The 25,602-nt window shown below is 58.5% G+C and overlaps 2 protein-coding genes across 2 annotated transcripts; both read right to left on the bottom strand.

The window, feature by feature from the left end:
- Positions 1–524: 524 nt before the first annotated feature.
- TNP2 (transition protein 2 (during histone to protamine replacement)) lies at positions 525–1,208 on the bottom strand. The gene has a single exon (XM_004691756.1). The coding sequence runs from the start codon at positions 1,206–1,208 to the stop codon at positions 525–527; it is 684 nt and encodes a 227-aa protein (XP_004691813.1).
- Positions 1,209–4,304: 3,096 nt separating this feature from the next.
- Positions 4,305–4,613, bottom strand: PRM3 (protamine 3). Its single transcript, XM_004691755.1, has one exon. It carries the CDS (start codon positions 4,611–4,613, stop codon positions 4,305–4,307), a length of 309 nt encoding a protein of 102 aa, XP_004691812.1.
- Positions 4,614–25,602: the final 20,989 nt, after the last annotated feature.

Below are 25,602 nucleotides of genomic sequence, written 5' to 3'. Positions count from 1 at the left end.
CCGTGTGCGCATCTATGTACCCCGTGTGCGCACCCCGCGTGTGTGCATGCACCGTGTGCGCATCTATGTACCCCGGTGTGCACCCCCGTGTGTGCATGCACCCCGTGTGTGCATCTATGTACCCCGGTGTGCACCCCCCGTGTGTGCACGCACCGTGTGCGCATCTATGTACCCCGGTGTGCACCCCCCGTGTGTGCACACACCCCGTGTGCGCATCTATGTACCCCGTGTGTGCACCCCCGTGTGTGCACGCACCCCGTGTGTGCATCTATGTACCCCGCGTGTGCACCCTGGTGAAGTCAGAAAGCCCACGCCAGGACAGCCATCAGTGCACGCTTTAATCATCGTTGCGTAGAAGTCGCTGAGTGACGTGTTCCTGCGCAGTCTGGCTTCCGCCCGGCATCCCCGCGATGGCCTTTCTCCACCGAGCGAAACCAACGCAGGAACAAGCCATGGGTACATCTCAGGTGTGCTTCTGTCCTGAGGGGCGAGCAAGGGGAAGCATCAGTACTTCATAAAGGCGCTTAACTTTTGGGGGTACAGTGTGGACTGCTCAGTTGTCCAATAGGGGCGTGGGCATAACCGAGACTGTGGTCAAGGTCCTCGTGCGTCCACCCGTTAACCCGACGGGTTTCCTGCTGCCAGAGCCAGCGCACCATGCGCCCATCCGTCCAGCCCACCACCCAGCCCACCGCTTGGTGACTGTCTCCTCTGCCCCCTGGCTGGCGTGCCCGCTGCATCTGCCTGCACTGTGCCCAGGTCTGGCCAGCTGCCCTGCCCATCTGGGGCCCCGTGGCCCTCCCTCCTGCTGGGAGGGCATTTCTCGCGATGGTACCTGCGCTCCGCCTCTTTGTTCTGTGCCCGCGCTGGCCCTTCTTCACCACCCTCCTCCTGGTCACCTTTCCTTCCAAGGGCTTTCTCCTCTTGGGACAGCTGCTGGCGTGGGTGGTGGGCCGCAGGCGACAGTGGTGGGCGTGCATGGCGTGTTTGTGATTCCTGGGCGGCGGGCTGGGGCTGGGCGTCTGGCTGGAGGAGGCAGCTGGGCTGCCGTGGCCGGCTGGACTCTGGCTGGAGCTCCGGCTGCAGCTCTGGCTACAGTTCTGGCAGTGGTGGCTGCAGTGGCACTGGCTGCACGGGTGGCCTTGGGGCCTGGCGTTGCTGTGAGGCTGGGTGTGGGTGATGGGAAGGTTCTGTGTCTTGGTGTCCATGGGAGGCTGCACATGGAGGGGCAGGTGCCCCCCACTTCCAGCACACCCAGCTTTACAGTGGCCTGGGCAACCCCAGGTTATATAGCTGGGGACAATTGTGATGGCATAGGTCACAGGAGTGTAACAGAGGTGGCCCTTACCCCAGCCTCAAGGGTGGGGCAGCTTTCAGGGTGCTCCGGGGTAACCCCACGTGTTGGTTAAGCCTAGGGGCTCTTGGGTCAGCGTGAACTGGGTCCACATCCGCTCTTTCCTTTCCTGACTGTCATCACCTGGACTTTCATTGCACCGAGGCTCTATCTCCCTGTCTTTATAAAATAAAAATAGCTCCCTCCTAGGGACGTGGCGAGTTCAGGGCAGGCTCTGTGTCTGCCCACCAGCAGTGACCCGGTTGTCTAAGCACTGTCCTTCCTCACTTGCCCGAGGCAGCTCGGCTCCCAGGAGCACACCCGAGCCACAATAGCCCGTGGGTGGCCGGGCACTCAGAGAGATGAAGCTGTTCGAAGCCACTGCAGCATGAGTTTGATGCCCAGCCGGAGAGCTGACCCACAGGGCGGGACAGACCTCTGTCTCCCTGTGTATTGCAGTCAGTCGCCCTGTTCTCCCCACTCTGTCTCTGGTGAATCCTCTCACACACCCCCCACCTCTGGCCTGTACCCCAGTACTTGTATGCATGAATAATTACATCTTTAAAAAAAAAAAAGATGAAGAAGGTACCTGGTGAATGGTGGATGGTGCTGGGCTATGTGATTTAGGGGCAGAGGAATTCTAAGAGTGACTGAACAGCCTGCTGGGCACCCCCCACCTCTCCAGCGAGGTTTACGTCAGGAGGTTTAAGCCCTCCCTGGTGGTACAAGGGGTGAAGTTTCAGCGCTGTCAAGCTATCAGTAGCCACTGCAGCAGGAGTTCAATCCCAGGCCAGGGAGGTGACCCACATGGCGCAGCAGACCCCTCCTGTCTCACCTGCTGCTCCCTTCAGACATGTGTTTCAGTCAGTCTGCCTGTCCTGCTCTCTACTCTGTCTCTCTGGTGAATCCTCTCAACCCCTTGCACCTTTGGCCTGTACCTGGCTCTTATATGCATAAACGAACTTAAAAAAAAAAAAGTCAGGGCCCTCCCTGGTGGCGCAGCAAGTTAGAGCACAGCACTGCGAAGCTGGCCAAGACCGCTTCAGTGCGAGTTCCATCCCCTGCCCTGGAGGTGACCCACAGGGCACAGCAGACCGCTCCTGACCTGCCCGCTGCTCCCCTCAGCAGTGTGCTTCGTCAGTCGGCATGTTCTGTCTCTGGGGAAGCCTCTCTCCCCACACCTCTGGCCTGTGCGAACCTCTCACCCCACACCTCTGGCCTGTGCCCCAATTTTGTATGCATAAATAAATAAAATCTTTTTAAAAAAAAAATAGTCAGGAGAGAGATTTAGAGCCATGTCCAGATCCCAGTTTGCACCTATGTCCGGTCATAGATAAGACATGCTGGACTTGAGGTCGGGTTTCCTGTCTGACAAAGGACTGCACCCCTCCATGGCCTGTGTGTGAGCCCGAGAGGCCTGGCAGGCCCTGGGAGCCCTGCAAGGTCCCACCTCGCCCCTTCACTTGGCCTCTGCCACCCGCTCGGCCCTGCCTCCTCCATGGGGGGCACTCTAACCTGTGTCAGGGCCCTGTTGTGGGTGTGCTGTCCACAGCCCCCAGCCCCCCAACTTGGTGACGGGCCCACGGCCTTACCTCTTCACCACTTGCCCGCTTCCCCTCCTTCCCCATTAAATCCCCTTGGCCTGACAGGGCCCCCCAGGTCCGCCTCTCCCTCTCCTACACCTCACCTTTGCCTCTTATACAAGAATTTGCTGCCATTACAGCTGATTTCTCAGTGAGCAGATTGTGTTTAATAAACATGAGATTCACCGTGAACATCACCCCCATTTGACAGAACTTTCCCCGTGTGGGGAGTCTCCAGGTCCCCCCACTTCTAGGCAGCATGGCCCTCAAAAATAACGTCCACACCCTCACCCCTGCCAGGGGAAGAGCATCTAGCAGATGTGATTGCGGCCGAGATCTGGACGGCACCCGGATCACGTGTCCCTGTGAGGACAGGAGACCCGGAGACGGCAGGAGGCAGAGGCCAGGGGTTGGGGGGCGCGAAGGCCTGGCGCCACCAGGGTCTGATAGGGCAGGGAGACGCTTCCCCCGCACCTCCCCCGGGGTGGGGGTGGCCCCAGCGCCTTAATTTCAGACTCTGGCCTCCAGAATGTGGGCAGCTGTGTCCCGTCGCTTGAAGCCAGCACGTGTGTAACGGTGTGTCACAGCAGAGTCTCGTCCGTCCTGGGGGGCAGCAGCCATCGTTACGAGGGCCTCGGGCGCAGGCTGGAGCCCCACAGCTCGTCAGCCCAGCGCCCGCATTCAAATCCAGAAGGGGGGTTGGTGGCTTCGGCCTGGGTTCTGCGCGTGTCTAGCAGCGTTTCTGGCTGCTCGTGATGGCTGGGCTCTGCCCACCAGTGGGACCCCTTGATAAAGCCCACAGGGGGTCGCCCGGAACATGAGGGCAGCAGCAGAGGCAGGTGGAACCCCCAGACTCCAGCGCAGCCAGTCTTAACCACTCCGTGGGCAGGGCCCACGCTCACCCACAGATCATTCCCCCAGCCCACGGCCGGTGGGGCCGCCCTCGACCTCACTCTCGTCCCAGCAGGGGCCTTCGGGGACTCGGAGATGGACGATGACTTGTTCTTGGTCACAGAACAGAAAAGAAACTCGAGCCCAACTGCCAGCCGAGTCCCTGAGACCGCGGGAAGTCGGGGGACTCGGCCTGGATGCGGGTGGCACCGGGCGGCCTCGTGTCCACGGTTAGAAGAGCTGGACGGGGCTCGTGGAGGGAGAGGACGCCCCCCCAGACTTGGGGGGCTCCCACCACCCCCAGGAGGGCGCCCGGCGGGAGTCTCGGAGCAGCCCGACACGCACACACACACGCACTCACACACTTGCACAAGGTGGAGGACACCAGCAAGGAGAATTCCTGGAAGACATTTTATTGACTCTTTTCCGAAAGTCCTTTTGTCGGGGACAGCGGCAGCCACCTCTTCCCGGGTCACCAGGCTCCGGGGCAGGCCCGGTCAGGAACGCGTCTGCTTGGGCTGCTTGGGCTCGGGGCTCTGCTGGGCCGCGGTGTCCTCCTCCGCGCTCTCCTCCTGCTGCTCAGCCTCCATCAGCAGTAGCTTGCCCTGCCCGGGGAGGTCCTCCTCCTCCTCCTCTTCCTCCTCCTCCTCCTCTTCCTCCTCCTCCTCTGCCTCCTCCTCCTCCTCCTCCTCGCCCTCCGATGACAGGGAGATGTTATCCTGACTCACGCAGGCCACCAGCTTCTTCATGGAGGACTCATGGCCCCGGCTGTGGCCCGTGCCAAGCTTGGCGCAGCGGGAACCCATCGTCCCCTCTGGCTGCGTCTCTGGACCGGGACGGTAGGCCCCCGAGGGCAGCGGGGGGCCGTGAGGGTGGGAGGTGGGGCTCTGACATCACAATGGGGCCTCTGGGGGCTCTCGGATTCCTGCGTCTGGGCCACAGCTTGGCACAAGCCTCTCTCTGCCCTGTCGCCGCCTCCGTCTGGCTCATTTGTTCTGGCAAAAGCCTGTTTCAGGTGGATCAAGAGTTGGGCCCTCCCTGGTGGCACAACGGGTTGAACCACTGCAGGCCGAGTTCGATCCCTGGCTGGGGGCGGGGGGGGGGTACGCACAGAGTGCAGCAGACCTCTCCTGTCTCCCGGCTGCTCCCCTCAGTCTGCCTGTTCTGCTCCCCACTCTGTGTCTGCATAAATAAATAAATATTATTAAAAAGAAAAATATCTCTCTTGTAAATATGTGGGCGCAAGTATGTGTGTGTCCTATATATAGTAGAACATGGAAAGCCTGTGCTGAGGACACTGGATAGCCACATGCAAAAGAATGAAACTGGGCTTCTCCCTCACACAACACACAAAGATCAACTCAAAGAGTAAAATGCCTGGATATAAGATCTGAATTTGTAAAATACATGGGTAAAACATAGGCAAATACTCCCCTGCATAGGTTTTGGGGATGTCTTTGTGCATTTACTTCCAACAGCAAGGAAAACAAGCTTAAAAGTTCCTGCAGAGAGAAAATAATCATCACAAAACAAAACAACACACTTAATGGGAGAAAATATTTGCACACCATACATCTGACGAGGGGCTGATCGCCAAGATCACAAAGAACATATAACTGCACAGAAAGGAAACAAATAGCCCAGTCAAAAAATGGGCAAAAGAGCTAAATGTACATTTCTGCAAGGATGTTCAACTGGCCAAAGGCAAATACTAAAATGCTCGTCATCACTTATTCTCAGTGTAATGCAAATCAAAACCACAATGTGAGATCACCCACATACCTGTGAGAATGGGTCATATCAAAAAGACCAAAAACAGCAAGTGTTGGCCAGAATGTGGAGAAAAGGGAACACCCTTACACTGCCAGTGGAAATGCAGCACACAGGGAAAATAATATGGAGGTTTCTCAAAAGATTAGAAACGGATCTTCAATACGATGCAGCAATTCCCCTTCAAGACATCTACCCAAAGGCTACAGAACACTAATTTGAAGAGCAAGGGATTCATGCTACACTATCACAATAGCCAAACTGTGGAGACCAACTAAGTGACCAAATGCAGATGAGTACATCAGAAAGATTGGAATACTATGCAGCTATCAAAAATATAGAAGTCCGTAACAACATAGATGGAGCTGGAAGGGATTGTGATAAGCAAAATAAGTCAGAAGGAGAAAGACAAGTACTCATTGGTGTCACTTATATGTGGAATACAGGGAAACCAAACAAAGAATCAGATAAAGCCAAACTAACAAAGCCAGAAAAGCTGATTAAAAAACTGAGGCCGGCCCTCCCTGGTGGCGCAGCTGGTTAAAGCACAGCACTGAGAATCTAAGGCCACTTCCACATGAGTTCGATCCCTGCCTGCCCCGGAGGTGACCACAGGGCGCGGCAGACCTCTCCTGACCCGCCCGCTGCTCCCCTCAGCAGTGTACTTCATCCATCTGCCTGTTCCGCTCCCCACTCTGTCTCTGGTGAAGCCTCTCACTGCCCCTGAGCCTCTGGCCCGTACCCCAGTTCTGTATGCACAAATAAATAAATCTAAACCCAAACTGAGGCCATCTGCGGGGAAGGGAAGGGTGAGAAAAAAGGGTGGGAGCACCATGGACTGTAATGGGGGGCTGTGGGTGCTTTCAGTGGTGAGTGTGGCGTGGTAATTACACCTGAAAGGGGACGTCCTATACTTCCAGAACACAAATAACAATATATACAAATGTCACCTAAAGAAAAAAAGGAAGGAAAAAAAAAAAAAACAGTTGGGGTTAGAATTTCTGGAAATTGGAGAGCATGAAGATACGTGAGCATACTAGCTGCCTCTGGGGGGACACAGGGAACTTGGGGGCTGGAAATGTAGTTTTTGGCCCAGGCAGTTCCTACGACTCTGCCTCTGCGTATCAGCTACACAACCTAACCTCACCCTTTCCCACCCCACCTGCCGCGGCTGCTGAGACCTAACCTGGGCCCCCACACCCGCTGAGTGTCAGCCTGGGCCGAGGGAGCAAGGGCCACTGTGAGGCGGCCTGGCCGTTCCCAAACCTGAGAAAACCGTGGGAGTCACGTCCTCTGCCCCAAATCTCAGGACGGCCCTCAAGGACGCCCTCCACGCCACATTGTTCCGGCGCCACATGCAAGCCCCTGCGTCTCCCACGGCCACACACGGGCACGGATTTCACAAGGAGGCCCTGGCCACAGCCAGGGGCGCACATGGTCACTGCTGTGTTGGCCCACGGGCCTCTGGGCCTCACAGAATCCAGACCCCTGCGTCTTGCTCCTCCCACAAGGGGCCTGTTCTGGCTGGAGTGGAGCAGACCTGCTACCACCTCAGGCCGTTCACCTGCAGGGTTGAAGGGCAATGACGAGGACATGGGAAAGTCAAAATAGACCTCGCGTGGCTGCGGGCGGCAGAGGACGTGTGTGGGGGTGCAGAGCCCCCCGCCTGCCCTCCACCCCCCAGGGGTGCCAATTTTGTGCCGTTTTTATGAAAGACACTGACAGACCAGCAAGTTTCTAGTCAAGCTTTATTTGGTGATTTTATTCGAGATCTGGTGGACTTCTTGGCAGCTCAAGGCTTGAACATCCAACATAGGGGGTTTCTATGGTCTCGTGGGCTGGTTCTTTGGCAGGTGGAGTTCCCGCCAGGGCCAGGCTGTGCCCAGGGAGGTTTAGCGCCTCCTGCATCTTCTGCCCCTCTTGCTACCTTTTGAAAGAAGAAAAAAGTTCTGGTTATAGGGACCCAGGGTGGGGACGGGGTCCTGGGGCCTCCTGGGACCTTATGGGCGTGGGCGCCGGGGCCAGGGCTTCCTACCTGCTGAGCGTCTGCCGTGCTTCCTGCTCCTGCTGGTGTGTCTCCGGCGCCGCTGGCCGGGGCGGGCCCTGTACAGCCTCTTCCGCGAGCAGTGTCTGTGTCTGTAGTGGTAGCGGCCGCGGTGGGTCCTTCTGTCCACCTGAATGTCCTCCGAGGTTGACCCTGGCTCCTGTTCCTGGCGTCTGTCCTGCTGCCCCTGGCCCTGGTGTGAGCGCTGGCTCCGGCTCCTTCTGCGGTATCGGACCGTCATGCTTGCAGGTCGGGCCCCTGGACGAGGCTGCAGCTGGCCTTGGAGGCGGGGGATGGCCGGCGCCTGCCCTCCTGCTCTTGCTGGTAACGTTGGCCTGGTCTGCAGGCTCTCTTCGGGGCCGTGTATATAAAGGGAGCCCCCACTATGACCTGGCAGCCGCACCCCCCCATTGTCCCCACCCTGGCCAGCCGGACCCAGCAGGACAAGCCACCCTCGCCTGGCTAAAAAAAAAAACATACCCTAGTCCCTCACGTTTTTCCTGTCCAAACCCAAGCCTTCCTTCCTTCAGCTGGGAAGAACCTCCTCAAACACCGTTGGGGCTGTGCCATGGTCTGGGGGGTTTCGTTAGTGGTCACCCACCGCTCTCACGTGCACACAGATTGCTTTGAAGTGATATAGCAGGTGGCTTCCTGGGGCACCCAATGCCGGGCATTATCATGACTTTTGTATATGCTTCTGGTCGCAGAGGCTGTGGGACCCGCTCAAGGCCACCCGGCTCAGTGGGGCAAGGACCCAGGTCCGGGCCACCTGCTGCAGAACCACACTCGGCCCTTCCCAGCCAGCGGTCAGTTCCCCCGCAGCCCTGCCCCCGCCTCCCCTCGTCCGTGCTGTCCCGGTCAGAGCAGCTAAAGCGCTGAGGCCTGGTCACAGCGGGCCGGGCGGACGTGGCCGGCTGTGCCAGCCTCTCACAGATGCCGGTGCCCTGTGCCCGGGCCTGGACCATCACCTTACACGGCCAAGGAGACAAGCTGGGTGGGCGCAAGGGACCTGCACGCCGGGAGCCGCCCCGTGGGCTCGGGGTTATCGCCTGGCTCCTCGGGGTGGGGAGGGGTCAGGTGCTGCTTGTCGGCCTTGAAGATGGAGACGGGACCAGGAGCCCTGGCGGTGCAGCTTCTGGGCGCTGGGAACGGGGCGCCTCAAGTCTCAAGCAGGAGCACAGACCTGCTCACACCCTCATCTTAGCCCAAAGACCTCGTTGGGAGCCTGCGGGCCTGTGAAATAATAAATTCATGCTGAGTTAGCTATGAGGTCTGGGGGAAGTTTCTAATCCTCACTGAGAGCTGAACTGGCGTCAAGGACTCGACTTCACCTGGCGTCATCGTCCCTTTATCGGACCCGAGCCTCGGGCCCCCCAGCCCCCTGCTGACACGAATGCCCTCGCCTCACGTCCTGCTGCCTGGGGCTCCGTGCCCAGCCACCGAGTCCCGCGGGCACCGAGCCGGGTGCACCCTGCTTTGCCCTGGCCCAAAAGGGTCTAGTGACACACCCCCAAGGTGCTCCGTACAGAGGCCCTGCCCCATGGCCAGCGGCTGAGTGCCCTGGACAGAGCCACCAGCCGGTGTGACCAGGCCCCGTGCCGCCGCCCGGATGCCAGCAGACCAGTGGGGCTCCCTCCTCCGCGTCCCCGGGCTTCACCGCTCCGGGTGCAAGGGTTGTGGGCGCTGCGGTCACTCAGAGTGGGGGGCAGCTTGCCTCGCTTTCACGGGGCATGTGCTGAGGGGCCCGCGTCAAGGCTACCTGGGCAGGTGGTCGTCCCTGCACCCCAGGACATCTAGGGCTGCCGTGTGATGGACAGTTTTACCCTTGGGGGGCCTTGGTGGGGCGGACACTGACCAGAGGCTGATCCCCAGTGGCGCGGGGTCGATCCGGGAGAGGGTGGGCAGTGGGGAGGCAGGTCTGCTGGGGCTACCAGTCCCCCACCCTTCCGGCCCGCAAGCCCTCTCCCCAGCAAGCTCGCGCTCAAGCAAAGACACCAGACTGGAGTGATTTTTTCAACATTTATTGACAGGCGGCGTTGTTTGGTAGCAGGCTCCTGTTCATGTCATCGGGACAGTGGTGGCGTTGTCAAGGTGTGCGAGGTGTGGCAGCCGGTAGAATCTCAGGCAGGAGTGCGGCGGTCTTGCAGGTGCACGTTTAGTATCTCCTGCACCTCATCGTGTAGCGGCGGCAGCACACTGTGGGGACAGGAGAGGGTGAGGGGCCCCGCCGGGGCTGAGCGCCCACCCGCCCGCCCACCAGCGCAGGCCTCACCTCTCCTCCTCCGCCTCCGGCAGCATCGCCTCCTTCGCCTGCGACATCTTCTTCTCCGGCGGCGGCGGCACCTGCTGCGGCTGTGGCTCCGGCAGCATCTGTATCTGGCCATGGTGCTAGGTGGGCTGGGCCTGGGTGCTCAGAGCAGAGGTGCCACCTTAGTCGAGCCAGCCAACCTGTGAGCTGGTGGAATTGCGGGGCTGTGAGCCAGGGGCTGCCTCCCGGGCCTCTTATAGACGGGGCCCCCTCCCTGGGCTTTGTGAGGTCGCAGAGGCCTGCACCTCACAGAGAGGCCAGGGCTGGCCAGCAACATGTCCGTATATGGGCGTGCGGGAGGCCTTGGGGGGCAGGGTGGGGTCGCGACCCTTCGGGGTCTCCCATGTCCCCAGCCGAGGGGAGACACGGTGAAGTCTGCGGTGACCGTCCCTCCTTTCAGTCTCAGCCAAAAAGACCCCAAATCACAAAATACCTAGTAGGTGCTGGATTCCGGGCGAGGGTCCAGTCACAAAGCAGATGGAGCCCAGCCCTGCCTGGTTCGAGATTTTATTGTCTAACTATGATAAACACAAATGAAATAATAACCACATGGTGGAACTGTGGTTGTGGGAAAGACCGAGAAGGCAATGTCAGGTTTTCATGAGGCTAGTTAGCGGGACGGGAGGGTTGGGGGGAGACGCGGTCCCAGGGACGCCCTAGGAAAGCCCCCTAAGGAAGTACTTGGTCAAAACCCCTGGCAAGTCAGAGCTGGAGGAGGGAAAAGCGTCTGGGAAGTGGGAACAGTGGATGCGAGGGCCCGAGGCAGTGTGTGGCGTGAGTCCGTTCCTGTGGCGTGTCTGGGAGAGGGAACCCCCGAGCAGGAACCGACCGGCGTCTGCCCAGGAAGGGGTAGCAGGGGAGTGGCCACAGAAGGAAAGTTCCTTTTGGGGCGATGAAGTGTTTGGGAGCCAGAGCGTGGTGACGGCCACGCACCTGGCGAATGCACCGGCAGCCACGGCATGGTGCACGAGCTGCCTCAAGTGGTTCACCGTAGACGGCGAATTTTGTGTTGCGTGACTTCCACCTGGACTGAAAAAAGACGCCGGGCTGCAAGAGGTTGGCAGGTTGGGGGACCAAAGGGAGCAGAGACAGGCCAGTGCGGCAGGTGGGCCAGGCCCCGAGCCGCCTGTGACCCTCCCGTCCCCGCCGCCGTGAGTCCTGACTCTCAGCGGCCAGGAGGGAGCAGCGAGAGGCATGTCGGGTCCCTTGTAACAGAAAACAAAGTACGTGGCTTTGGCAGAGGAGTTTGTGTCTAAGAAGTGTGCGATGGTTTGCATGGCCCCAGTTTGGGGATAGACTTGTGAAGTACTCCGGGGTGAAGCTCTCAAGTGGTTCAGAAAAGGAACAGGAACTGCGAGCCTGTCTCCTCACAGGAGGGGGCGCGGGGAGGGCGGGAGAAGGTAGCATGCAGCACCAAGGGCTGGTGTGTGACCCCCCCAGCCTGGCCGAAGGGGCCCTGTGGATAGTTCATGTGACGTTCCTGGACCCTAGAGATTATTTCCAAATCAACTACTCAAATGGTTCTTTTATTTTTTATATAGATTTATTTATTTGTGCACACACAGAACTGGGGTGCAGGCCAGAGGTGCAGGGGGGTGAGAGGACTCCCCAGAGACAGAGTGGGGAGCAGAACAGGCAGGTCAACGAAGCACACTGCTGAGGGGAGCAGCGGGCGGTCAGGAGAGGTCTGCCGCGCCCTGTGGGTCACCTCCGGGGCAGGCGGGGATCCAACTCCCTGCTGCGGCCAGCCTTGCTGCAGGGCTGCGCTTCAACCCGCTGCGCCACCGGGGAGGGCCCCTCAGACGCTCCTTTTAAAGAAGAAATGACAAAGAAAACTAAGGAGGAGGTCCCCAGGCCTGCTGTGGGGCTGCACCCATGTCAGCACGAAGGCTCCTTTGATCTTCTAGGTCTGCCCTCAGCCGGTGCCTTCCCCCCTCCCGGTGGCTTCATCGTCCGTGACCGGGGCTGCCGTGAACAGTTGTGCAGCGCGGGGACTGCTCAAAGGGCTGGGTGAGCACGGGAGCACCCGGTGCCCAGTTGCCAGGCCGGCGCCAGCCCCAGCCCCAGAGGCGTGCCCTGCGCCCGTAGCTGTCTGCCCTGGCAGCTGCTTACAGCAGAAGCCTTTTTCTAACGCAAACCACAGCACGCCCAGGGCTCGCCTCGTCTCCTGGGATTCCAACTAGAGCCGCTGTCCAGGCAGAAAGAAGAGGAAGGGGGATGAGGAGGCGAGACCCTTACACGCCAGCCCTGTCTCCCCACCCAGCATCTGGCTCCCCATCACTCGCTGTACTGTTACAGCTCCGTGCCCCTCGGGGCACAGCCGGGAGAGGTCAGGGTGCAGTCGGAAACCTCTAGAACCAGGGCCTGACGCACAACAAGGGGGAGACTGAATTTGAAGCTACCGTCCACTAAGCCATGAAAGGGTCTGCACCCCACTCGTGGTGGGTTAATAATATTTCCATTGCTTGACTCATGTGTGGGTTAACTTAAAGTGATGCCCCCCAATCCCGTGACACTCAGTTCTTTATTTTTTTAAAGATCTATTTATGGCCCTCCCTGGTGGCGCAGCGGGTTAAAGCACAGCACTGAGAATCTAAAGCCGTTTCTGCATGAGTTCGATTCCCGCCTGCCCCAGAGGTGACCACATGGTGTGGCAGACCTCTCCTGACCCGCCCGCTGCTCCCCTCAGCAGTGTACGTCGTCGATCTGCCTGTTCTGCTCCCCACTCTGTCTCTGGTGAAGCCTCTCACTGCCCCTGAGCCTCTGGCCTGTACCCCAGTATGCACAAATAAATAAATCTTTAAAAAAAAAAAAAGATCTATTCATGTATGCATACAAGAACTGGGGTACAGGCCAGAGGTGCCGGAGGGGCAGTGAAAGGCTTCACCAGAGACAGAGTGGGTAGGTCGACCAAGGGGAGCAGCGGGCAGACAGGTGAGGTCTGCTGCGCCATGCGGGTCACTCCCTGGCCAGGACTCGAACTCGCTGTCACCTGGACTAATTCCGTCTCCAGGCAGAGAATCGCCCTGCCCGGTCGGGCGCTTAATTTTGTCCCCTGACACCACTACACACAGTGACTGGGACAGAAAGGAAACACAACCATTTGTGGAAGAAGTGAACGAGAAATGATGCTTTGCAATAAACGTTTCACTGTCACTTTCCAAGCACAAAATCACGGTATCAGTTTGTAATTTTTGAACTATCACAGACGCTTCCCGTCTCTGTCCGCCCTGTGCTGGGCGACCCCAGCCTGACCCGCGCTAACCACTGAGATCCTGCCGTCGCCCACGGCCCCTCGAGCGGCCCTCAGTGTTGTGGCCTGTCCACCCCCGCGTCTGTGATGTCACAGTGGCCCGGGGTGGGGGCTGTCCTCCCTGGAGAAGCCAGGCAGAGCCGGGCCTGGGCTCCCCGCGCCTCGGCACACGGCCCGGCCGTTCGTTCTAGCAATGACGACAGGACAGTCTGCTGTCAGGTGACCGCATTTTTATCGGGCCACCACAGCCGCTGTTCCCAGCCAGGCCCCAGCCCTGCAGAGACCCTCATACCCGCTCGTAAGGGCGTGTGTGGGAGGTGTGCGTCGCAGCCTGGCTGGTGCGAGAAAAGTGGCCATAATGTTCATCTTAAGGAACTGGCCCACGGGCCGTCCCACCCTCCACTGCAGAACAGCTCCGGGAGGGTCAGGACAGCTGGGGGGGCCGGGGAGGTGCAGCGGATACAGAAAAAGTCCACAATATCACAATACCAAGCCAGTTCCTAAAACACAGGCCTTATCCCTGCGTTCGTAACATGCCCCGTGTTTGTGAAAAATCTAAAATAAATGTTCCCATTATACACGGGGAAAAGTCCAGAATGTAATACAGTGACTTAGCAGTGGGGGTGGGGGGGTGGATTATGGAAGGTTTCACTTCCCACTTGACTCATTTTTGCATTTTTTTATTGGCTGAAAATTTTAACAAGTTGCTGAAGGTTAAATGAGTTATTTCCATGCTCAGGAAAATAAAGAATCCCCATTACTGTATTATCTAAACCTCGGCTTCCCCCCACCCCCCATTTAGTGGGGAGGTGTTCTGCTTTAACTTCTTTTGGGGCAAGATGGAAAGGTAAAGGGCATTCCCACACCCATGTACCCCCATTTGCCATTCTGCACCCCCAAGGCACTCGTCACAACCCAAATCAGCAGACTCACTTTCTGTTTGTTGCTTTATATTTTCTTTTTTGAAGATTTATTTATTTATGGATACAGAACTGGGGTACAGGCCAGAGGTGCAGAGGTGGTAAGAGGGTTCACCAGAGAGAGAGGGGAGCAGAACAGGCAGATCGTGGAAGTACACTGCTGAGGGGAGCAGCGGGCGGTCAGGAGAGGTCTGCCGCGCCATGTGGTCACCTCCGGGGCAGGCGGGGATCGAACTCACGCTGAAGTGGCTTTAGCTTCTCAGCACTGTGCTGTAACCTGCTGCGCCACCAGGCGCCTGTTGTTTTTTTTTAAATCTTCTTCCATCTCCGCAGTCTGAGTTCTGCCACCACATGCCCAGGGCCACCCCACCGTCCCTTGCGCTCCTCTCGCCCCCTGCTGGGGCGGCAGATCTGTGGCCAGTTTGCTAGTCGCCTTTTCTGGCTCTTTAGTTCGGCTTCTCTATCTGCCACATCTAAGCGAGCCCACGGACCCGCTCTTCCTCCTGGCTGATTTCGGCCGGCACATCCCTCCAGCTCCAGGGCCGAACGTGCTCAAGTCCATCTTCCTGGGTGCTGCACACTCACTACCACTCGCCAGAGTCCAGGGGCTTTGCATTTTGCCACCTGTCCCGCCGAGACTCACTTGTGTCCCAGGACCCAATTGGGTTTTCCTTGCGACTAACCTCTTCCAGAGGGACAAGGCGCCTGGCCGGCTGGCTGGACCCCACATGGGTCCGAGCCGGTCCAGGCTTCAGTTTCCTGCCGCCGGCCCTTTCCTCACCCAGGTCCCCACCCTCAGGCACCTCTGGCTGAGCCAGGTCAGGCTTCCTGCCTTCCGCCCCTGGAGGGTGCGTGAAGCCAGCTGGGCTGCCTCATCAGCTGTCTCTCTGGTGTATGCGCAGGTGTGGTCTGAGGAACCCCCGCCCTCCCTGCTCCTCGAGGCCACGAGACTGGCCACCTGGCTCGGGTGTGCGAGGCTTCGCTGGCTTCCTCCATTCTGGGGGCAGAAGCCCCAGCCCAGGCCACACCTGCGGGTAGAATGATGCCCTCGAGGGCAGAGACTGCGAATTTACTTGAAGCTCTGAGGTCTGTCTCTGCGGTTACGGGGACCCAATCAGGGGTGGGTCTCTGTGCGGACGCAGGACCTAGGCCACCCCAATATGACTTGACTTTATGGCTCGGGTTGAGCCAGTTTGGGGACATCTCCAGCTGGCTCCTGGGCCCCTCTGATGCACCCCCATCATGTGAGGTTTGTGGACATGTCTTACTTTGGGGCCCGAGAAGATGCTCGGGGCTCCTTGGTCATTTCTAACCTAGACCTAGAATTGGCTGTTTCTCCAGTTCCTTTAAATGTGGGGACCTCCGGCATCAAGATCCAGGGGTCTGCCCGTTGCTTACCAACCCTCCCAGCTGAAAGAGCAAAGACATGTATGTGTCCAGGTGAGTCTATGTAAGGTCCAACAACTGGGATATTCTAGACATGAGTGTCCTCTCACAGACCCGTCAGCCGGCTCCTACCTACCCACACGGGTCTCTGCCACCTCCCCTTTCAGCTCTGCCCCCACCTCGACAGCAGGCGTCTGGTCTCTGCCACCCATCTTCCATTTCCTTAATTGTTCCAGCCCAGAATACCAGGGTAGTGGTTTCAGAATTCATCTTGAGCCCTGATACCCTTCCATTTATTTGGTGAACAGACTGGGGGCCCGCTGGGCTGGGCGCTGTTATAAGCACAGAGAACAAAGAATAAGCTCGTGGAGCTTCTGCTCTAGAGCCGAAGCTCGACCCAGCCACGAGCAGGGTGGATGAGTAAGTCGTATTTTGTGTTAAAAGGATGAGGGTGATGGGGGTGGAGGCGTGGGGCGGTGACATTCTGGGGAGGTCAGGGCAGGCCTTGTGGCTCAGGTGACGGTTGAGCAAATGCTGAAGACAGTGAGGGAGGCAGTGGGTGTCTGGAAGGGATGTTCCAGGAGGAGGGAACAGCCAGTGCGAAGGCTCTGGGGTGGGGATAGTTGTGCTGGATTCAAGCAACAGGGGGAGGCCGGTGGGGCTGGAGCAGAGAGATGGGGGGGGGTTGTAGGGGACGAGGTCATAGAGGTGGGGGGCCCCCATATCATGGGCAGCTGAGTGGCCCTTGAGGACTTGGCATTTACGGTGACAGAGATGTGCGCAGACTGCTGTGGAGAGCATGCGCGCAGGCCCTGGAGGCAGGAGTCTGCCTAGGAGAGTGTGGCGGTGGCGTGGCCAGATCCTGGTTCTGCTCTGAAGACAGACCCAGCAGGACCAGGCTGGGAGGGGGGCGCGTGAGCGAGGGAAGGGGCGACAGGGACCAAGGGGGGTTCTAAGGTTTGGGCTATGAACCCCGGGAGGGCTGGAGTTACCGCCACGTGAGGGGGAGGCCGTGGGGGGAGGCTTGGGGAGGCACAGGTGTCCCTGCAGAGGTGTGGAGCCAGGTGAGCCTGTCTAGGCCGCCGGTGAGCCCGTGGCACGGTCGCCTCCAGCCCGCGAGACGGGTGCCACCCTGTGTTCACGCGGCCGCTGCAGCAAACTCGAAAACACCAGAGCCCCAAGCAGCCCAAGCCTGGCCTCTGACAGCTCTGCGCGTCAGAGTTCAATCGGGTCTTCTGCAGCTAAAATCCAGGTGTTGTCGGGGTGCAGCCCTTTCCGGAGACTCGCGAGACGGCCCGTTTCCTGCTACAGGCTAAGCCCGCCCACCTCCTGCTCACGACCATCCTCCATGCACCCGTGACCCTTCATGCCAGTGGCCCAGGGTCACCAGCTGCCTCCGCCTTTCTTCTAAAAGATCCTTTGGGATGGCCCTGGGCTCCCTTGAGTAACCCAGGATGCACCCCTATGTCAACATCCTGTATTAATCCCTCTTGCGGTATGTTTTTGCCCTGTAGGTGAGGCGTTCACAGGTCCAGGCGTGACGCCTTTGGCGGCGAGGGTGTGAGTGGACGGAGGCACTGCAGCTGGGGCCGAGAAAGAGCATCCCAGGGAACTGAGGGAGCCAGGAGGAAGTCGGGGCCAGGAAGCCCCCTGGAGGAAGGGTGCTGGGGCGGAGGGATGGAGAGGCTGTGTCCACTCCATTGACTGCCCCTTGACCCCAGGGTGCCCGCAGAGGGGCAAACGGGGTTTTCAGAAGAGTCTGTGCAATGGCGGGGGGCAGGGAGCCTGGCACAGGCCTTCACTCTCGCTGCCGGATGTTCTAGCGCTGGTCAGCACTCAGCGACGCAGGCCCCGTGTCCGTGTGGTCACTGACGCCCGTCCAGACGAGTCTTGCTGCCCTGGCTCCGCCTGTTCTTGCTCTCTTCTCCGCCCCCCCCCCCCCAGCCCGGGGACCTCTGGTCCTCCGTAGCTCTCTCTCTTCCAGAACGTCTCACATCATTATGTTTGAAGACTACGGAGATCTAATTTTGCCAAGACATTCACCAAGTCATGTCATGTGGTGTTAGGACTTTTCAGTTTATAGGTATCTCTGTAAATCATTTTTTTAAAGATTTATTTATTTGTGCACAGAGGTGCAGGGGCCGTGAGAGGATTCGCCAGAGACAGAGTGGGGAGCAGAACAGGACGACTGAGAAGTCCACTGCTGAGGGGAGCAGCGGGGGGTCAGGAGGGGTCTGCTGCGCCCTGTGGGTCAGCTCCGGGGCAGGCGGGGATCGAACTGGAGCAGCTGTGGCAGCTTGCAGTGCTGCGTCCTAACCCGGTGCACCACCGGGGAGGGCCTGTAAATCAGTTTTAAAGAGCATGTTCCCACTGACATTATTTTGTATTTGTCAGGCTTGCAAAGCGTCTTAGCCCCCTGTCTGGCTCGCGGGAGCCATTCTGGGTAGATGAGCAAGGCCGCGCCCTCCTTCCCGGTCTCCTTCCCTGTCCTTTCCGGCGTTCAGCGCTCCTGGGCCCATCTCAGTTGCCGTGTGCGTGTCCCCTTTAGAACGCCCTGGGGTGCAGACACCTCTGTCAGCACTGCACTGCATGGCCCCCGCCGTGCATGACCTGACCCCGACACCCCCCTTTTCCTCTGGAGGGGCCCTGGCTGCCTCCCGTCCCCTGCCATCCTGGGGCCCGTGTGCAGGGATTTCTCAGAACACACTTGCTGGCCACGAAGTTCCCCAGGTTCAGGCGGGAGCTCACCTCGCTGGCCGACAACCCAGAGGTTTGGCTGTTTTCTTCCATTTTGTCTGGGGCACAGCCTGCATCTAGCAGGTTTCAAGGTGATGTGCTGGTGCTCGTCTGGGGTCCTACTCTGAGAACCCCGACAACAGGTCACCACTGCCCAGAACTGAGGGCCTGGGATCCACCTCGCCGCCAAGGTCCGGTGGACCCCAGGGCTGGCCTGAGGCCAGACTCCCTCCACGAGCTGTCCGTCTGCATCTTCTCACCCCGCCGGCCAGCCCAGCCCTCCTCCCACAAACGCTATCCAGGGAGTCCCCAGCTATCCCCCAGGACGCCAAAGACTCTCCCCCTCAGCCTCCTGGTGGTCACAGACCATGCTCTCAGCCTTAGCGGGAAGCCACAGCCCCAGCACTCAGGATTCGGGGTACACTCCAAGGTGGTCTCAGCTCCTCTCCGGGGCGGGGGAGCGGACTCACACTGAGGCAGCTGTGGCTCGCCTGCAGTGCTGTGCCTACCCGGCCGTGCCGGCAGGGAGGCCGTAATATATTCTTTATAAAACCGTTGCGCTGAATGAAAAGTGAGTTTGAAGGTCAGTTGTGTCCTTTGTCAACTGCTCAAACTTCACTGCTGACAACCCCCCGCAGACCCTTACGACGAATGAGTCATTTGCGACCACATGCAGGCTTACTGTATTAGTACAAAGTTCCAGTTTGGATGATTGGGTGGGCCGTTTCTTTGGTTCTGAGAACCCTACACCATCAATTTATATGGAAAAAGTTGTGAGCACTCTCAGGCCCCCAGAATAACCTATCAAATCACCCCAGTAGGATCGCTCTACTTTGGGGTGCTGGGGAAACCTGTGATTTCGAAACACAAAACTAGAAAACCCGACGACAAAAGTATTTTCACACCAAAAAAAAAAAATCTACTTGTGGTTCACCAGACCCATGGTATGTTCGTTGTGACGGGGAGGGGAGCCACCTCAAGGAGAGCTGTGAGGGTCCCCAGGTGTGAATACAGCTCCCAGCACGACCCCTCTGACCCAGCAGCCCGCTCAAGCGTCCACCCAAGAGAGAAGGAAACGCCCTCCACGCAGAGGCTGGGCACCGGCCCACACGGCTGTCTGAGCAGGAGACAGTGCAGCGGCCTTCAGCAGGGGAGCGGTCAGCAGGGTGGGCATGCACCCCTGAGGGGCAGCTGTGCAGCAGGGCAGCCCCGCAGTAGCAGTCGGGGCGTCACCAGCCCTCGGGGCATCACGGGCCGTGCACGTGAGCAGGTGGGATGAGAGGGGAGGACCCGACAGGGTCTTCCCTGTGGCCTGGTCCTGGGCACCGAAGACAGCAGCCTCTGGTAGTTCTAGAGTGCAGAGCTCGGTGCCCTCCCTCCGCCCCCCACAGCAGGGAAGCCAGGCAGTTACAGACGGGTCAGCTGAGGCCGATGGAGAGGAACCAGCTCATCGAGCGAGGTCAAGTGGGTGCTGGACTCTGAGGAGTTCTCATGGCCGGCACTTGGTGCGAGGGGCCTCCCGGGCCCTCCTTGGCCGGAGGCCTGGGGAAGTGGCCTGGATCCTTACAGAGCCTGGCAGGCCGGCCACGCGGGGCAGCTGCCAGCCCTGGCACCGCCATGGGGGTCACAGGGACACTCGCCCCCGGCGCAGGTGGGGCAGGACGCCTGCCCAGGCTCTCTCTCGGCCCCTCCAGGCCCTCAGCCCCAACTCTGCCGGAAGGCGACTCTGAAGAGGAAGGAAAGGAAGCTCCCTACGGAGTCGAGTATTTTCAGCACGCTGGGCCCTTTCTTCCCTGGAAACAGGGCTGGGGATACCGCCCTCGTGGGTTCTGTGAAGAGGTTGGAAATGACCCCAGACAAGGGCCTGGCCGTGTGACAGGTGGGCTCACAGCCTGGGGCCTGCCTAAGGCCAAGTCCAGGGCTACTCTGGCCGGGACTGCCTCCCTCGGCCCGTGCAGCTCTCTCTCAGCAGAGTGGGCAGGCACTGGGGCTCGGTTTCTCCATCCAGCGTCCTCGCCTCTGCAGGGGGTTCCAGCTGCCTCCCAGCCTCTGCAGGCTTCTGCCAGGGCTGGGCCAGCATCCGGGCCAGAGTCCCTCCCCAAGGGGCAGCGGGGCAGGGCGCGGGCCCGGCCAGTGAGCTTTCCCCATCGGGCCTCTCCACTGCCCTGCTTGTCTGGATTTTGAAACTCTTCACTGGAGCACGCCAAGCCCGGCTGTTTCTCGGCTTCTGCTCCTGGGTTGTCCAGGGACACGGGAAGCTTCTGTGGGCACCTGCAAAGAAAAGCGAAAGTCTGATCTGCCACCACAGGGATGCAAAGACGGCTACGTCTCACACTGATTTTGCTTTTCCCTTTTATTCAAAGCCCACCAAGTCAAAATACCTCCGCAGGCCCTCAGTACGGCCCCAAGGCACTGGCCCGTGGAGACTGAGCCGGGTCAGCGCTGGCCGGGCCTTTCCAGACCACGAGGCACCCCCTGACCTCTTCCCAGGGGGCCTCCTCTATAGCTGGAGCAGAGACCCGGCTCAGGAATCTCCCGGGAGCCATGTTCCTCCGCAAACCCCACTGGGGAACCTTCCCCCATCGCCCCTCAAACCTACCCCTTCCGCCTTTCCCTGACGCGAGAGCAGAGCGGCCGAACTAGCGGGCTGGCACCCCGGCTGAGGCCAAGCCACACGCTCCGTGGGCATTTCACCACCCCCGGGTCATCGCCTCACACAGGCACAGCAAGCCGAAAGCAGCTGTGCGGGGTCACACAGGGAGTGGTCGGCTCAGGCGGCAGCCAAGCCAGGGCTCCCCAAAAGGTGTAGCTGGTCTTCCCATATCAGTCTGGGGGTGTTCCTAAATCGTACATGTTGTTAGTTGCCCCGGGCTGCCTTTCCCCAAATGTGAGGGCTTAACCCCACAGAAATTTATTCTCTCACAGATCTGGAGGCCAGATGTCCAAACCAGGATGTGGGCAGGCTGGGTACCCCTCTCTTCCCCACCCCCCACCCCCACCCCATCTCTCTGCTCTAGGGCCCACACCCTTCCAGGCAGAGCTCACCTTGACGGTCTTCCCTCCCATCTGCAAAGTCCCAGTTTCCAAATACAGCCGCCTGGTTGGATTTGGGGTGTTAGGATGCGGGCCTTTCTTTTAGGGGCACTGCTCAACCCACTGCATGTGGGTGCAGCTAAATGCTGACAGGCATCAGAGGAAACTGGGGAAAAAACAGCACAAAGCCACGTGAGGGCACAGTACTTACCCGGGGCTCAGGGCTAGCAGGACCCTGTTTGTTTATACACATGATTTCAGGCCCAAAGAGGGGAGAGAGTTCTGGGTCCTCTGGGGAGGTCGTGGGGGGTGGGGGGGGCGGAAATTGTGACCCCCCTCCATGCCAAGTTTGTCTGCAGATTGATTTGAGCTGAAGGCAGTTAGGGCCCAGCAGACCCCAGAGGACTGTTATTTTACTTTTGTTTTAAGCTCTCTCTTAACTACCTAAAAGAATTTCGACAGGGGCCACACCAGAGATGATGTTTTCTATCCCTGACCGGTCTGCATGGAGAAACAAGCATCTGTTTACCAAACGCTTGTTCTTCCCACCTGGCTCCTCCTCTTGTTCTTCCCACCTGGCTCCTCCTTGGCTCACTGGGTAAAAACAAACACCGACAGTCCTGGAGTCAGAAGAAACATCCCTTCTCCTCTGTCTCCTGTCAGTTTAATTGCTAGACAGGCCGAAGAACCTGGAAGAGAAAAAGGGAAGTGTTCTGCCCACACCAGTATGGCTGGCATCGGGGTTTCAGCAAAAGGCAGCAGGCCCCGGCTGCAGCTGCGACCTCTCCCTCTCTCTCTCTGGACGTGGTTGAAAACACCTTTGGTCTTACTTTCTGCTTGGCAACTAACCTCTTGCTGTGCGCGTCAGGGAGCAGCTTCAGGTCCAAGCAGGCCCCACGGGGGACACCTGCCGCGGGAGCCCTTTGTCTCCCCAGCCCGGGGCCTTCACTCCTGCCTGCCTGGGCCCCATGCCTCCGCCCCACCCCTGGGTCTTTCGAGACCGAAGTAGTATTCTCGTAAAAGGTGCTCTCTGTCCAGCTCCAGGAGAAACGAGCCAAGTCCAGCCTGCTCATTGCCATGTCCTCTTGCCTAGAAAAAGAGCCAGGCTAGAAAAGCATTTATTTTAGGATTGAGGCCTGGAGACCTCTCACCCTGTCTGACTTTAGCCCTCCACCCACCTCCTCTTCCCTTTTTGTGTGTCAGTCCCTGGAGACCCCAACCATTCCTGGAACTGAAATCGCGTTCTTGCCTCGGGGCCTTGGCTGGGCTGTTCCCTCCCCCAATGCCCTTCTTCCAGTTATCACTGGGATCTCAGAGAACTGTCAGCCGCAGCCCTCAGACGTCAGCCTTTCCTCACCTACTCAGTGCTCACCCGCCCCTCCCTGAGGGACCTGGGAGGGCGCTTGGTCCTGCCTCTTTGTTCCAAACCTGCCTCTGTGCCCCCGTCACATTACCCTTGAAAACAAGTGTATCATCTTGCTCACAGCTGCCTGCCCAGTGCCCGCCCAGTGAAATCTAGAAAAGGATGTTCAATCCGTGATGAGATGGTTTTCTCTCTCTTTTTTTTTTTTAATTTTTTTTTTTTATTTTATTTATACAGAACTGGGGTACAGGCCAGAGATGCGGAAGGTGAGAGGATTCACCAGAGACAGAGTGGGGAGCAGAACAGGCAGACTGATGAAGTACACTGCTGAGGGGAGCAGCAGGCGGGTCAGGAGAGGTCTGCCACGCCATGTGGTCTCCTCCGGGGCAGGCGGGAATCAAACTCATGCGGAAGTGGCTTAAGCTTCTTAGTGCAGTGCTTTAACCCGCTGCGCCACCAGGGAGGGCCGGGTTTTCTCTCTTTTAAGACAGGAACTCCCATTGACTGTGCCGGTGGGGTTTAAGAGCTGGAGACTCCCCTAAGATGGTAGGCAGAGCATGGTCCGTGTGACGGTACCCCCCCCCTCAACCCCGAGACAGTGGTCTGGTGTGCTGGCGAGTTCTCAGTGGGCTCGGCGCTCCCCTGTTTATTTAAAACACTGATTAAAGCCTCATCTACCCTTGTGGACACTCGCTCTCTCCGTTCTCATTTTATTCCGCTTGCTATCAAACCAAGGCCAGGCTTTGCGTGTCGGTCACAGGCCCTGAATAGCAGGGAGGCCCTCCGTCCGGGCCGTTTCGGTCTCTGAGTGTGGGACATGCAGTCGGCGTCCCATAATGCATATGTTCCTCGAAATAAAAGTCTCAGGAGTAGGATAAAGGATTTAACAGATTATTCAGGTGAGGGTTCTCCCTGGCCCGGTGAAGGGAAGCCCCCTTTGTGTGTGGGGGGGGCCTGGGCTGGTGATGTCCTTTCTCTGAGCCCCGACTTCCTGACCTGTGGCGTGGTGCTTGTAAAACTTGCCCTAGGTTTTGAAGTGACAGCAGCTTCTCAGCCCGAGACACAGCTAGAACCACAGGGACCTTGACAAAGGTGGAAGCTCTCCTGGCCCCCAGCCCCATGACTAACTGGGTCACATGCATGTGACCCCTGTGAGCAATCGGCCTGGTGGCAATGAAGTAGAGACGAGTAAACCAAAGTGAAAACGATCCTGTTTTAAGTGACTGTGGGAAATTTGCTCTGTTCCTAATAACAGCCCCTTCCACCCTACTTGGAATCCAATGCCGTTTCCCTAGGAAAAGAGGGCAGTCTGCATTTGGGGACTCCTCAGGAGTCCCCCTGGCCACTGCCTTGTCCCTGGGAATGACTACCCAGCCCAGGGAGGGCAGGACCCTCTCTGGGGCCTGCAGGGCACAGCCTGTGGGGAATAACAGCAATAGGCTTCCTCCCGCGGCCCCCCAGTGAGCACCTCTGACCCCCCACCCCCAAGCCGCGCATCCTCCCCGTTCTGGAACACCGTCATCAGCATCATGTGCTGCGTCCTTCTTGTGCCTGGCCTCTTCCCGCACCGCAGACTTGCGCACGCATGTGCGGGTGCCTAGGGCCATTCCTCACCCCAGCAACATTCTGTTGTGTGTCTGAGACTGGTGTCTGTGAGAGCATTCATAGACCCAGACCAGGACATGGAGGCTCAGAGAAGGAAAGTGCCTAGCCCAAGGTCACACAGCATACAGTGCCTGAAAGACTCCAGCTCAGCCTAGGCCTTCTCAGGTATGCTTGGGAAAAAGTCAAAGGAAAGTGTGCATTTGTATACATAGGTTCTCAGCAGTATTGTTCACAGTAGCCGGAGGGGGAAGCGACCCAAGTGTCCGTCAGTGGGGAAGTGTGAATAAGCAAAATGTGATCTTTCCACAGAGTGGAATATTATTTAGTCGTGAAAAGGAAAAGGAGTCTTGTCACATGCCCCGTAACAAAGATGCATCAAGACCCGTGAGTTCATTATGCTAAGTGAAACAAATCGGTTACAAAAGACAAATGTTGTACGACTGAGTCCACTCACACAGGTTATAGCGCGGTCAAGAGCAGAGACACAAACTGATGTGGTGGTCGCCGAGACCTAGAGGGAGGGGAGGAAAGGACCATTGTTTAGTAGGCACAGAGCTTCCGTTTGCAAACTGAAAAGAATTCTGGAGAGTAGGCATGTTTCCATGTGAATTTAGTTACAAGCGCTCAACTGTGTGCTTACTTACAACTGAGTAAGGTTGTACATTTACGATTTCATGTCATATCTATTTCATAATAATTAAAAATAAAAAATAAATGACTGTGGTATAACGTTAGCAGGAAAGCACCCAAATCTTTGATGGAATTTTACCTGTGCAACACACTCCAGCTCAGGGAGAACAAGGCCAGCTCCCAGCGGCTCCCACGGCCCCCCCAGGCAGCACCCCGGCCCCCCTCCCCCAAGCCGCGCCTGGCTCCCATCTGGAACACCGTCATCAGCGTCATGTGCTGCGTCCTTTTCGTGCCTGGGCCGTCCCGCACCAGACTTGCGCACGCATGTTCGGGTGCCTGGGGCCATTCCTCATCCTGACAAGGACATTCTGTTGCGTGTCTGTGACCGGTGTCTGTGGCCCCGTGCGAGCTGCTGGGAACGGTGCTGATAAACGCACACATTTTTTATTTGTTGGACATGAACCTGACCTTCAGATTTTTTTTGTCTGCGTGACGAACATGTGAACTTAGAAGCAGCTCGCTCGGCCCTTCCCCTTCTCCCTGCCAGCTCTGCTCGTGCACCTGCAGCGGGTACAGTGCATTGGCACCTCAGTTGCACCTTCTCGGCAGTCTGGCCTCTTCCATGGAAGGTGGCTCAGCCCACCCCCCAGAGCCACTGTGCCCCCGGAGGCCCCACTCTGGCCACACTGGTCTTTCCTATGTTGCACCTCCAGTGGGCATGTTCTGATGGACTCAGTCACTGGTGAA

This window comes from Condylura cristata, unplaced genomic scaffold (assembly GCF_000260355.1).
Source record: "Condylura cristata isolate star-nosed mole 26May11 unplaced genomic scaffold, ConCri1.0 scaffold00032, whole genome shotgun sequence".
NCBI lineage: Eukaryota > Metazoa > Chordata > Mammalia > Eulipotyphla > Talpidae > Condylura > Condylura cristata.
The sequence above is the reverse complement of the archived record's forward strand: the minus strand, read 5'-3'. Positions and strand labels throughout refer to the sequence as shown.